The 12,463-nt window shown below is 36.4% G+C and overlaps 1 protein-coding gene across 3 annotated transcripts in view; it reads left to right on the top strand.

Moving 5' to 3' along the window:
* The window catches only part of ADCYAP1R1 (ADCYAP receptor type I), a 101,659-nt gene that overhangs the window by 67,131 nt on the left and 22,065 nt on the right, over positions 1 to 12,463 (top strand). For all 3 annotated transcript variants that reach the window (XM_074897932.1, XM_074897931.1, XM_074897929.1), the window contains exons 12-13: positions 3,864 to 3,933; positions 5,931 to 6,022. In XM_074897932.1, coding sequence (XP_074754033.1) covers positions 3,864 to 3,933; positions 5,931 to 6,022 — 162 coding nt within the window. The remainder of the gene's footprint in view (positions 1 to 3,863; positions 3,934 to 5,930; positions 6,023 to 12,463) is intronic.

Raw genomic sequence — 12,463 nt, 5'->3', positions numbered from 1 at the left:
TACAGATATCTCTGATGCGATGAGTCAAATCTGCACAAGGCATTGATGAGCTTTGATTTACAGCGACAATTAGGAGTTTAGATTGAAGAGTTTTCTCCATAAATCTAGTGGAGGAGATAAGTAGGGGTGAGACATCCTGTCTTCTGTGTTAACAAAAATGAGGAAATGGAATAATTTCAGAAAGGATTGAAGAGGGTAGATTCCACCCAAATGGTCTCTTTTGGTAGGGAAAAATGCTGCAAATATCCTGTATCCTTTTCTAAAGGTCCAGAAGGACAGCCTGTTTCCTGAGATGGTCCTACACTGATGGTAGTCTGTAGATTGCGTGGTCTGATAAAGCAGAAGGCATAGCTGGTAGGAATGGACATGTATGTACACCAGGAAAATATAAACTTAGCAATGTTTTTTCATGACAGCTGGTGAAATGTTAGAAAAATATGTGAATGAGGGAGACTGAATAAAATTTGGAATATCCAGCAGTGAAAACCTTGATCTGAGTGAAAGGTGTAATTATGCACCCGAGCCCCATTTCTGAGAGATTTAGGCTTATGTTTTAATTTTGCTTTATACTAGAGATACCTGGATCCAGAATTTGAACAAGACTCGCTGTTCTGTCAGGTTTTCTTCATCCTTGTATTTTCACGCTCTTTTGGAAAGCACATACAGCCCTTCCTCCACTTGGGATGCCAGTGCTTTGACCCAATGTTCTATTTTGACATTAAGACAAATTAAATGTGGTTTTTTTTTCCATGCAAAACAAGCCAGAAACCCCTGTTGTGTCATTATCATTACAACACTGGTCTTAAACGCATTAATTTCTCTTAGGAGTCTAAACAGTCCTTGCATTTTGTGGGTAGGGGTAATGTCTTGCAGAAAGAAAAAGAAGGACAAAAAATAACAAAAAAAACCCTTTCCTTTCTTTTAGTTAGAGAAGCTATTTAGCATGCAACACATTTAGACAGATTCTAGCTGAGCGTCTCAGTGGTTACTTTTTAAAAATCAGCAAGCATTGTTCTGGGGGTGGGGGAGAAGCCAGCATGAGCCTGAAAACATTGCAGAAATCACTGAACTGGGAAACCATAGTCACAAAAGCATGGACTAAAATACAGACTCTGAGTCTCCTCCTGCTTGCTCATTATAAAACTGGCAGAGCTCCCTTGACTTCAGCTCCTGATTCACATCACTGTAAGTGACAGCTTTGTGGAGATAAATGCAAGTGTCTGTTTATCCAGAGCTGTGCTACTGAATTAAATGAAGTTATTCCAGATGTACACCAGAGATGTAACAGAGATCAGACTCTGGCCTTTCAAATAAAAATCACATCCTTCCCCCATCCCAGTGGCTCCCTTTCCTTCATCCATCCTGAAAAGAGTCCTGTGTGTCTGACCTCCACTGGAGCAATGCATTTGAAAGAACCTAGGAAGCCTGTTTATGTAGTATAGATTGTTGGCTGATATTACAGACTGTTCTGTTGTGCGTTGCTTTTTTTCCTTCTGGTCATGTTCATCTGAGAAGGTGGTGTTTTTTCCACCACATCCATCCTATGTCACAGAAACTGGACAAAAAAAGTCCTTGAAAAAAATCTCTGTATAAGCTTGGTCTGATTCCTTTTTGACATCCACAAGGTAAGGTAGATGGTGACAACTGAACTGGCAGGGGACACATCCTGTAGAAGGAAAGGTCTAGGTCTAAGAAGAACAGGCAACTGTAGGGAGTGATGTACTGCCCCAGAGTACACATTTAAAATACATCAGTGTGGGGGAAAAAAACAAACAAACAAACAAACAAACAAACAAAAAAACACACCAAAAAAAACCCACAAACAAACAAACAAAAAAAAAACCAACCTCCAGCTGTCTCTTTGTCCCAATCACAGTCCAGGACAATTAGCTGGGCTGTAGATTTCTTGAATATAGATGGCTGGAACTATAGCAGGTAGATTCTGTCCCTTCTCATTTCTTATCCACACAGAGAAATTGCCAAACACCAATGCCTGTTTGTACAGCCAGATTAATATTAGAATTTGTCCAGATTCTTCCAACATTGGTCAACTCACTAAAGACTTTCAGGGTAAATTTAATGTGCATCTTAAAGAGGTTGAGTTGTGCATATAGTGGGTAATCTCCAGAAGAGGTCACCTGATTTATAAATGCATACAAAGAATTAAAAATATAATTTTGCGTGCTTTTGTTTTGTGGCACACAGTTGTTGACAACTGAAAAAAGCTTGATTTCCAGACTATGAGTGAGAAGTTTCCTCTGAACATTTGTCTCCTTTCAAATATTTTAAGTTGGGCATCCAAAATGAGGTAACTCGGAAATGTTACTCTGCTTTTGAAAATCTCAGTCATCAGTCCCATAGATTTGGGGGGATTTTAAGTTTCTAGGCTTTGTAGATAGAAGCAGAAATAGGTAATTTTTGGAAAATGTAATATCCCAGCTCTAAATTTCCTCTCTTCTCGCCATTTCTACCACACACATCTGTATTGTTTGTTTTATGGGAATCCAGTAAAATATTGCATATATAAGTTCAACTGAAATTTCTAAACCAGACATCACTCAGCTGCTTGGGATTTCTCTTACATACATTTTGATGATGGAATTTTAGCACTACTTCCTCATGCTTGCACATGTATTTAGTTTTGTTTAAAGTAAAGATTTTCACTTTTACTCCAGATGCTACCAGACTACCATTTAAATGACACAGAAGTTGCATTAAACTCTCATAAGATCAACAGTGGTTTATTCCTGTATGCTCTTTCAAATTGTTTCTTGGCATCTGACAAATGCACCATGACAACCACTGCTGGGACTTTTGGCTGTTGTCCCAGTGGGAGGGAAACCCTCCTTCTCAGAACTGCAGGTACAAAGTAGACATTTTTCTGTGATTTTATGTTTTCCAGAGGGAAGCATGAGGAGAAGAAAGAGGAGACAAATAAAAGACATTTTTATACTGACAATCAAATTCTTAATAACTTAAAATAGTGCAGTGGGGGTGGTGTAGCAGGGGAAATAAGATTGGGGGGGTGATTATTATTCTTTTTCTAGCTTTAAAAATGTACATTAGACTTAAAAATCCATTTGTATATGGACCCTCTATCTTCCTCTACAAATGAATGTCCAAATACGTCTATATGTAACAAACTTTAGCAGAATCGTCAGTGAATCTGGAGGAAGATTTTAAGTGCTGAGTTAGAAATGCCATTTTATTTATGATCTCCCACTCCCAATGGTTTAAAAAAGGAGCTGACCCCAACTGTTGTCCAACACTTCAACCTTCTTAGATGAATCCTTGCTCCTTGGTAGGACTTGCAACTCAATGACTGGAAAATCATTCCTATATGTGAATAGTCTCTACTACATCCTCATGTACTAGATATGTGTAAGAATACTCATGTCAGGGTCAGGAACCAACATTCATATCTGTTTACCCTGGAAAAGTAACTGAGACATCAAACTTTGGAATAACCATCTCTTGCTCTTCAATGTATTCCTGTCTTTTTTTTCCCTTCTACTGAGATGTTCACTTAAAGGGACAATTTTACAGTTGTGTGTAGACACAGAAACACACATAAAGGCATTTTCCAAAATGACTAAACTGTTTAGTAGGAGGTACGATTGAAATTGCCACAAAAATACTTACTTTACTTTCAGATAAGTTGGGTAAAGGCTGTAAAAGAAAGCTATGACAGGGACAGACTAAAGAACTAGTACCTTTAAATCCAAATAAAATAATTTTACTACAAGACCAATCTCCCTTTCTCCACTCCCTTAAAAATTGTTATAAGTTTAACTTCCTTGTTACATCTTTACCTTTCTCCTTCCTTCCCTTTCCCCACCCCATTCTTTCATTAACGACTGTAGCTGCTGGGACATGAATGACAACACTGCCTTGTGGTGGGTGATCAAGGGCCCTGTGGTTGGATCAATCATGGTAAGTACTACTTGGAAGAGGAGCTTCCTCAACACTTTCAAGGGTAAATAACTGATGTAAATAGCTTCAAATGGCTTTACAAACTGCTGCATCAGCTGTGCAGGGATACTGAACAGTCTGAACGTCCACTATTTGCCATCCACAATGCTAAGTAATTCCATTGTTATAAAGGAAGTTTTGTACGAGTTAAATGATGGTGCACTGCCTGCAAGCAAAGACTATGTAGATAAGGAGTTATTCACTTGCTTAAACATAGGTACCAAATGCCAAAAGTAAGACCCTAGAGCATATGGAGCATTTGCTTGTGTCTGGCATATGGATACATACATACATACAGGATGTATGGGAATCATGTGCCATTTGGGATGGCAGCTGAAGGCCAAGTGTGGATGCAAGGCACTGGGAAACTAAATTGTGTCTGTTGGATGAAATTAAATTCACAGCTGTATTTTATTTAATTTTTTTTAGCTAATATTAGCTTTATAATAGCATTGCAGACAGTGCAATATGCTCAAATGTCAACAAAGTATCTAAGCTCACTTTAGTTGGTAGAAGTCTTGGGGTTGACTCAAATGATGCTAGAGACCTATGTTCTAAAGTATGCTGTTTGGCCTCCAGCTGCTGCCTCAAAAGAATATGGCAATTTTAAAATGGTGTTGGGCTCCTCCATTTAGGAAATTAAATTGAGCTTCTAGAAAATATGGTTAGTGGCACCTAAAAAGCTGTTTGGCTTACCACATGTAGGCGTCTAATTCTCGACATGCTAAGTTCCTCTCCATACTCCAATGACAACATTGGCCAGGTCTGCACTGACTGTTGTGGGAATTTAGACATCCAACTCCCAGGTAGCTATCTACATGTAGGTGTTTTTCATCAGGTTTGGTGCTTGCCCTTTTAACTATTTGGACAGCTCTCTAAAGTACAGTAACCTTTAGACATATTAAAGATAACTTAGCTAATAACACTGAAGGATAATGGGATGAAGCAGGTTCAATTTCTGGAGCTTTTGTTATATCAAAGCATGTGAATTTCTATGCTTCACAGACATATTCTATGAAGGATCACATTCTGGCTTTGGCGAATCAGTTGTACCTGGCTTCTGTTGACAGCATTAAACATTCAAGCAACCTAGCAAGGGACAACTGGACTTCTCCATTCATTTATAGTCCTCAGATCAAATAGAAAAATCTTCTGAAAGAGATGCTCACATCTAGTTTAAGTTCTTGGTCTCCTTACAGGAGTAAAAGGTTGCAATAAGAGATCAACTTAAATTTCTCACTGTTTTTTTCTTGTGTTAAGAAGCTATGGAGTTGGTGACAGCCAAATCTGAAGCCAAAGCAACAAAATAAACTGGTTCTTATATTAATGTTCACATTTTTGAAATTACATCTGTAATTACATGATTCTACAAAAGAGAAGATGCCCAGGATGATATAAAACTAAAAGACACGAAGATGACCATAAACACACACACACACACACCCCTCCCCTTCCAAAAACATCTCATTTTGTGAGAGATTCAGTCAAGCAGAAGGAAAGTGACACAACTTGGGATTTTCAGGAAAGGGGAGAAACTAAATTCTCAGTGAAGGAAAGGTTGATGGATGCTGTTAAACTGAGAAGTGCCTTAGTTCAGAGAATGGAAGTTAATTTACTGTTGAGATGTTTGCTATATGGCTTTTATCTGCACAGATCTTTCCTTTTTTTCTTTGCACTCTTTGATGATGACAAACGTCGAAACCTTTTAGCTTATGTTTGTCTTATCTGGTGCTTGGGACTGAGGAGAGCCTTTAGCTGATGCAAGAGGGTTATTTTTGCCTGGAAAGGGGGTAATAAGACCCTTGTAAACATATTCCATTACTCCTGACCCTATAAAAATTCTAGACTGCAGTTTGGTGAACAGTAAGGCAATGGAGCCAGCAAGTCACTGAATATCTCATTCTCATACTTGAAAAAATATATCCTTATCATAATTTTTTCCTTTCTTTCTCCCTTAGATAAACTTTGTGCTTTTTATTGGCATAATTGTGATACTTGTGCAGAAACTCCAGTCACCTGATATAGGAGGCAATGAATCCAGCATTTACTTGTAAGTACAGATAAAGCAATAATCAATTTAAATTTCTAATATACACATAGGAAAAAAGACAAAATAAAAAAGATACCTCAGCTGAATTAACTTGTTTTTTAAAAGGAGTCACAGGATCTATTAAATTGCTTTGGCTGATTTTTATTTTCCTTTTTTAATCAAAAAGCCCCTAAAGCGCATTTTGATGCCAGCTTTCACCTTTCTTTAAAAGACCTGGGGGAAAAATCATGAATACAAGCTTTAAAAAAGCAAAACCAAAACTTCTTTAAGGTCAGTTATCTGAAAATTAACATACTGACCAGGCATAAATATTATTATACTCATGGGACAGTCTGCTGTGCTTCATACATTCCAAGGACATGGTCCAAAATTCATTGAAAACAATGAGATTTGGTGAAAAGACTGAATTCTGATTTAGGAAGATCTTCTAAAGTTGCTTATATTCATGTTCTGGTAACCTTGAATGCACTCCACTTAAGCTGAACAATTGTCCCACACACCTAGAGTTGCTTAAAAATGCACAACAAATCCTAAATTTTTTTCTTTAGAAGTTTTAAAACTTTCTTTGTTATTTTTTTTAAAGCTGACATCTTTTTTGTTAGTTTCCACTTCGTTAGAGGACAGGGATTAGCCATTTGAGATGGTCATCATTCCCCTTTTGAGTGCATGCAATCATTCTCCATATAAAAATTATAACTAGGATATGTGGCAGTACATTTGGTGTTTTCTTGGCTTTTCAGCCTAAACACCATGCACATTTGCTCTACAATTTTTTCTGAGCTCTATTTGATTTAGCACTGGATTCCTGGTGAAAACAAACAAACAAACAAACAAACAAGTCATGTAAACCTTAAATAAAAATAAAAGATGTCAGGGTAAAGTAGGAGATCCTTATTTTGTAATAATTTTTTTAAAATTATGCAGTGATCAGTTTCACTCTAAGTAACCACACTCATAGTATAATGATGTCATCCATCTAAATTACAATTCTCAGAGAAAAATATGTTCTCCAGCTGCCTATTTTTCTTTACTTCTTTCCTGTCATCTTGTTTACATTTACATGAAATGATAAAATTTTATACATCAATTTTTCATCTCTGTAAGTCAGACTTCCTAAGTACTGCCCTTGAAGCTTGCTCTAAACTGTGTCTTCACTGACAAAAATAATGTTTTCAGTTCATTCTTCAGGTGGATATTTCTCCAAATTAAAACTCAGGAGAGTGTAGTGAATAGGTTAACTGTATGCATGGTTTGCCTAGAGCTTGCATGAAGACTTCCCATGTATGTGCTGCTGGGAAGTCATCCACTGAATCTTAGACTGTAATTAGCACCCGAGATGTGCAGAGCTAGTTCTGATTACAACCTACTAAGTGCATGTTTGGTGTCTGCTGCACATCTCACATATGAAGCAAAACATGCCAGAGACTTAAGTGACTTAACTAGATTATAAAACATCCTTGCCATTTTTGATCAATATGGTGACTGGGGTTTTATTGATATTTTTCCTATGTGTATAGTTAGCCACCAAAACCAAGAGAAAACATCATATTTTCTGTTTCATTCGCTGTCATTATTTTTCATATTTTTTTGCAACTTTATAAATGATCGTGTATAAATTTATCTTGCATTTATGTATGTGTTATGAAGTGGAGTGTTGTTTATCCAAACAGATTTGACAAGAGAAAAGTCACACAGAAATTATAAAAAGAAATTAAATTAATAAGTCTATGCAGATATACACCAGACACCCACTCAGTATTTGTGCACACATGCCCTGCAGAAATAAAGCTGTTGCAATGAAGGAAAAAGACAGATCATAGTATGGTTATGTCACCATATTGAAGCCTCTGTGGCATTTAGACCGTGGTCCATATTAACCATTTTCCATGTTCTATTTTGCTGTTTCAAACTATTAAACATCATTCCATTAGACAAAATTCTCCATCCAGATCTATATTCCACAACATATTTAAGTACTTTGCTTTTAGTACATGTGACAGATCAGCTGTGGTTGAGGAAGGATGTTCAGCCTGTTTCTGAAGGTAATATCATGTGGTATCTTGCAGCAGAAATTGAGATTTATTCTAGTATCAGTCTTCCACTTGTTGGAATAACCCTTTAGACAGGACTTCCATCATCCAAAGAGAAAATAAAACACCCCACAAAAACGTGGCTATTGACTTTGGGTAGGATTTATTTTCTTCTTATATGTATGGTGTAAGTTTATGTTCAGGACCTTTTAATTATTTTTAATTTTTTAGAAAAATCTACCTCCAGTTCTATTTTACAGACACTATGGTCATGGTTCTGCAAATCACTTAAGCCTGTATTTGACTTCAGCAGCCTTGGGGATGTGATTAATTACATATTGTTACCACTGTGTATTCATTTTGAAAAACTCCCACTACTGAAGTTAGCTGCGAGCTATGACAGGAACACAACAGAAGAGTGCACTGCTAGGTAACTAATGCTTAATTAATATAGTGTAGCCACTAGAGATTATAAGATTTGCTTTAAAAAAAAAAAAAAAATAAAATTTGTATAATTCATAGTACAATAATGTGTGCTTTACTACCGTAACAAATCAGACCTTCTCTTAAAATAACATGATGATCATTACATGCATTAGTCTTCGCCTTTAGGATGACAAAAACTTGGAAACATGTAGCTAATTCCTAACAATTTTCTGCAGTCAAATACATTAGTGATTATAAACTTCCATTTTACCAACCTGTATGTTCAGTCATTCATTACTAGTCTCATGCCTAATCAATCTTTCTTCATTTAGTTCCCCTTCAAAGCTGCTCTGCATGCTGCTGATCCCATTTCAGAATGAACAGCTCAAAACATGTCAGATTATGAGAACAATTAATCCATCTTTCTTTTACTGATGTTTTAGATAGTAAAACTATCCATACTCCTCCTTATGGCTGAAATGATTGGAGACTAAGTTAATAAAAAATATCTAAGCAGCTGAGGTAGAAATTAACTGGAAATAGAAGCCACCCTTTTTCTTGTTCATTTTAATTTTATGATTCTTTTTGGTTCTTTTTCCTGAGAATCTTGAGCAGATTCCATACTTCCTCCCAATAGTCATCATAATCATTATTTATATTTTGGTGTTAGGAGTGAACTGTCAAAGGCATGAAAAGGATATAACTTTATTTCTTGAACCATGTTCTGGTTTCAATTAATCTTGTGTAAATCCTGAATAATTCCACCTAATTAAACATAAATTCCATCAAATTAATTCCACCAAATTAAGCATCAAACCAAAAAGGATGACCAGGAATGCAAATGCAACAGATTTTCATCTGAGTGAGAAGTTCTGAGATACTTTATGCTGGGAAGTTAAATTGATATTGATTGTACTCCTAGTGTAATTAAGACAACTGTCTGCATAGTTCAGACAGGTTTCTTGCCCCATCTGGTGAATGAATTGCATAAAAAATCATAATGTGCCATGGTCATGTACATGACATACTTAATCCTATAGTACAAATGACAGCGTCTTGCATTGGTACCTGTATATTCCATCCAATTAGATTTTACTTAATGTGCTTTCAAGTGGAAAGCACTGCTTGATTTTTAGCAATCTCCAGTTGCATAGTTTGTAAATATTTTGAAGTAGTAGTAGGTTATTTAGGGACACTGACACTATATGCTGAAACCCAAGTAGCACTACATCAGAAGACCGTGAACCCAATGTGCATTCACAGTTCGCTCACGTATTCACAACCCTACAATGGCAGGCTAGGGACACAGTGTGTCACATCAGGCCCACATTATTTACATGGATTTTCATACATCAGTCCCTTGTCTGGAATTTCAGGAAACAGATGATAAATTGATCTGGCAAGGCTTCACTGTTTTTCCCATGAGATATCCAGCCAATACTGTGTAACATGGTGTCAGAATCTGCTTTCAGGCACCCTGGTTTTGGTCAGGTTGTTATAGAGAGAGTACATTCAGCCCCCCAAAAAAGACATATTCTTATAGAAATGCCTAAACAAAGCTTAAATCCATGCTGTTATTTTCATGAGCATTATTGCATTGTTGAAAGAGTCATTATAGGCAGATCATCTAACATATCACTACCATAAACCACTGTGGTATTTAAATAGGTATGCATGATGTGAGAGCATGCTGGAATAACCCTTAAGATTAAAAAGGTCCACATATTTCCATCAAGTCTTTGTTTGTTCATTCATTTTCAAGGATCAAACACGTTTAACTGAAAAAACTTTTTTTTATTTATTTCCAGTTTATCATGAATAGTATAATTTGGGAGGGGGAAGCTTCTTTCTGCTTTTCCTTTAACAGATTCTTCATAAATTTTGTATCACATGTTGAAAACTCAATGAAAAGAAAATAAAACCCACATATATCTAGCTAATTCAGGTCTATGTCATTCCTCCAATCAGCATCTTGCTGGAAAGAAAGGAGAAACATGGCATATATCATAGGTAGGTATGATTTAACATATGGTGCAACCTAGAGGGTTAGGGCAGGTGAAAAAATGTTGTAACACAAATGTTTTGGTAAACAACACTCCTCTACAGTTCACCTAAAAAGTCACTGGACACTCAATGATTCATTCTGCTACTGCTTTGTCTTGCTGCAAGTGCTCAGACAGCCAGCATTAATAATTATTGACAGTGTCTTCATGTCAAAAGTCTCACTTTTTACAAAAAAATGGCAGATGTTTGATGAACATTATATTCTTTAGTATGGCACTTTAATTTCTTAACCACAGGTACTATCACTTGTGTGTTGGAATGTCCACTAACCCAGCAACAAAAGGAGCTAATCCTTTTCTACCACAAGAAAATACAATGGGAAACATAGACATTGAACCCTTGGTGTCAGTACATGATCAGCAAGAACCTAGTTCTCATTTCTAAGAAATGCTAGGAAAGTAGATATTTGTTACTTTGATTGACATTAATTCCTGATGGATTTATTTAATGCTCTAGAAAAAAAAAAAAGGTTCTCATTCACAACTACTATACTTTTCATTTACATTTCCCAAGAGAAATTCCTATTTTGGATGTTGGATGGAGGGTTTTTTGGTTTCTGTTTTGGATTTTTTGGGGGCAGAGGGGTATTAATTTGCATCAGATCTTTTCAGGTAGGGATTGGGAAAAAAATTGACTGTACTCATTAGGATCATGTAGGCTATGTACTATAATTAGCAAGAATTAGCAAGAATATAATTACACAGTGATTCTTTTATTTTCAAAGTAATTGAAAAACTTATTCTGCTTTAATTATCTGTCTATAGATTTTCTGTGGTCTCCACTACTGTAAAACCAAATAGCACCAACTATTTAGTGTTTGTAATGTTCTGGTGAGCTGTTATTCCTGTTGAACAGCTGAGGGTATGATGCACAAAAGGGGTTACTCAAAATTCCCCCCAGTGCCTGTGGCAAGTAGAAAAACATAAACATACATCTTTGGTTGTCATATCTAACTTCCTAACCTAAACACTGTCCTTTCATCCAGTACACATCTTTTACATTCTTACAGTGATGATGGGATCAGACCTAAAATTATGTCCACCTTGAAAGTGGTTTTGCTGTTTCTTGGGCCACTTGCCAGAGGGATATTCCAGAAGAGCAAATCAATATTTTCAAAGGAAATTCCATCCATTCCCAATTATATACAAGAGCTTTACTGGAGCTGTGACAGGATCTGATTTTGAAATCACTGATCACAAAACTAATTTCTTGTGGTTATAAGATCATCTGTGATGAATGCAATGTTAAAAAGTGCTTTGCTTCTGTTATTTTGAAATTCGTAAAAGGTGGTTAGAGTGCAAGTCCACTGTGCCTTGACCTGCACAGATGATGTCTCTATGATGGAGGCTGACTCCTGTTATTTTCTATTTTGAAGTAGTAATGAAAAATAGGGTGACTTTGTCTTTAAAAATTTTGTGCACGTTGCTGAAAGGTATTTTTATGGGCAATTTTATGGTTTCAATGGATGTATGGGTAGAGGAAAGGATACAACACTGATTTATGTTGCTGATTTCAAAAAAAGCTTGACTTTTTTGAAATGTCCCTATGTTTCATGCTTAACAATTCTCTGATGGTGACTTCAGATTTCCACTTGACTCCATGTTCTGTGGCAGCCTTAGAGTTCTTTGTCTACAGATTGTGTCCTAAATGAGCAAAGCACAGACTTTTTTCCCCATCTGTTACAAGATCAAGATACAAACTGTAAAAAGGTACATTTGCATTAAAAGAGAAGCCACTAATAGATGTTCCTTCTCTAGAAAGATCAAGAAGGTGTTCAGATTGGTGAGAGAGAGAACAGTGCCGTGTTGTATTCAACAATGTGGTTCTCTTCATGAAAATGTTCCTTCCATTTTTTTAAGAAGAATCAGTAATGGAAAGATGCACTCTCAACACTTCTATCAAGGGTTGGATGAGCCCTAAC

Source organism: Athene noctua, chromosome 2, assembly GCF_965140245.1.
Source record: "Athene noctua chromosome 2, bAthNoc1.hap1.1, whole genome shotgun sequence".
In the NCBI taxonomy this organism is placed as follows: domain Eukaryota; kingdom Metazoa; phylum Chordata; class Aves; order Strigiformes; family Strigidae; genus Athene; species Athene noctua.
The sequence above is the reverse complement of the archived record's forward strand: the minus strand, read 5'-3'. Positions and strand labels throughout refer to the sequence as shown.